Raw genomic sequence first — 862 nt, 5'->3', positions numbered from 1 at the left:
TCCGCCTCACACACTCACTGGCCCCTTGCGCGATGGCACGCCGGCATGTTGGCATGGGAACGCCAAGCCCGGCACGGTAGCGGCGGCTGACTGAGTAATGGCACAGCCGACCGCCGCGGCAGGCCACTTTGCACTCCTGCCTGCAATGCATGCACCCTTACATGTGCAGCCTTCTGGTATTTTCATGTGCCTGGGAGATGTGCGGGCATGGGGGCCCATGTGCCCCATGCCATTTGAGTGCCCGGCGGCGGCGCTGCCTGCCGCCGGGAGCCCGCACCAGCATCGGCACCCGTCGGCCTGGCAGGCCTAAGCTGCTAAGGATCCCCACGTCCCCCACCACGTTGTGGGGGTTGCGTGTCCGGCAGGACGGGGAGCGGGGCCAGGGTGGGGTGACCCTGGGACGCTCAGCTGGGGGGAGGGTGGTCGGAGCCATGGAGAGGGTGCTCCATGGTCCACCCCCTCTCTTGATGCCCCTTGATCACGTGTGCCCCCTGCCCAAGGTCTGCTCACGCGGCCTATCATAGCGGGGTGACTGTAACACAGTACTGCTGGAGCAGGTTTAGCTGCCGCTGCAGCCCGGCCGCTGAGGTGGCCAGCAGGACCATGTCGTCGGCGTACAGCAGCGGCGGCACCGCGGCGCCGCCGCTGCCGAGGAAGCTGGGGAGGTCGAGCTGAATGAATGAATGAATGAATGAATGAATGAATGAATGAATGAATGAATGAATGAATGAATGAATGAATGAATGAATGAATGAATGAATGAATGAATGAATGAATGAATGAATGAATGAATGAATGAATGAATGAATGAATGAATGAATGAATGAATGAATGAATGAATGAATGAATGAATGAATGAATG

General features: G+C 58.5%; 1 protein-coding gene across 1 annotated transcript; it reads right to left on the bottom strand.

Annotated features, from left to right (window-relative positions):
• Window positions 1-518: 518 nt before the first annotated feature.
• Window positions 519-671, bottom strand: CHLNCDRAFT_142663 (hypothetical protein; the record flags this gene model as incomplete). Its single annotated transcript, XM_005852254.1, has 1 exon — window positions 519-671. A coding segment is annotated over one exon (153 nt), but the record flags the coding sequence as incomplete, so codon positions are not given.
• Window positions 672-862: the final 191 nt, after the last annotated feature.

Source organism: Chlorella variabilis (genome assembly GCF_000147415.1).
Source record: "Chlorella variabilis unplaced genomic scaffold CHLNCscaffold_49, whole genome shotgun sequence".
Taxonomy (NCBI): Eukaryota; Viridiplantae; Chlorophyta; class Trebouxiophyceae; order Chlorellales; family Chlorellaceae; genus Chlorella; species Chlorella variabilis.
Note: the sequence above shows the minus strand (reverse complement) of the source record. Positions and strands in the feature narration are given on the sequence as shown.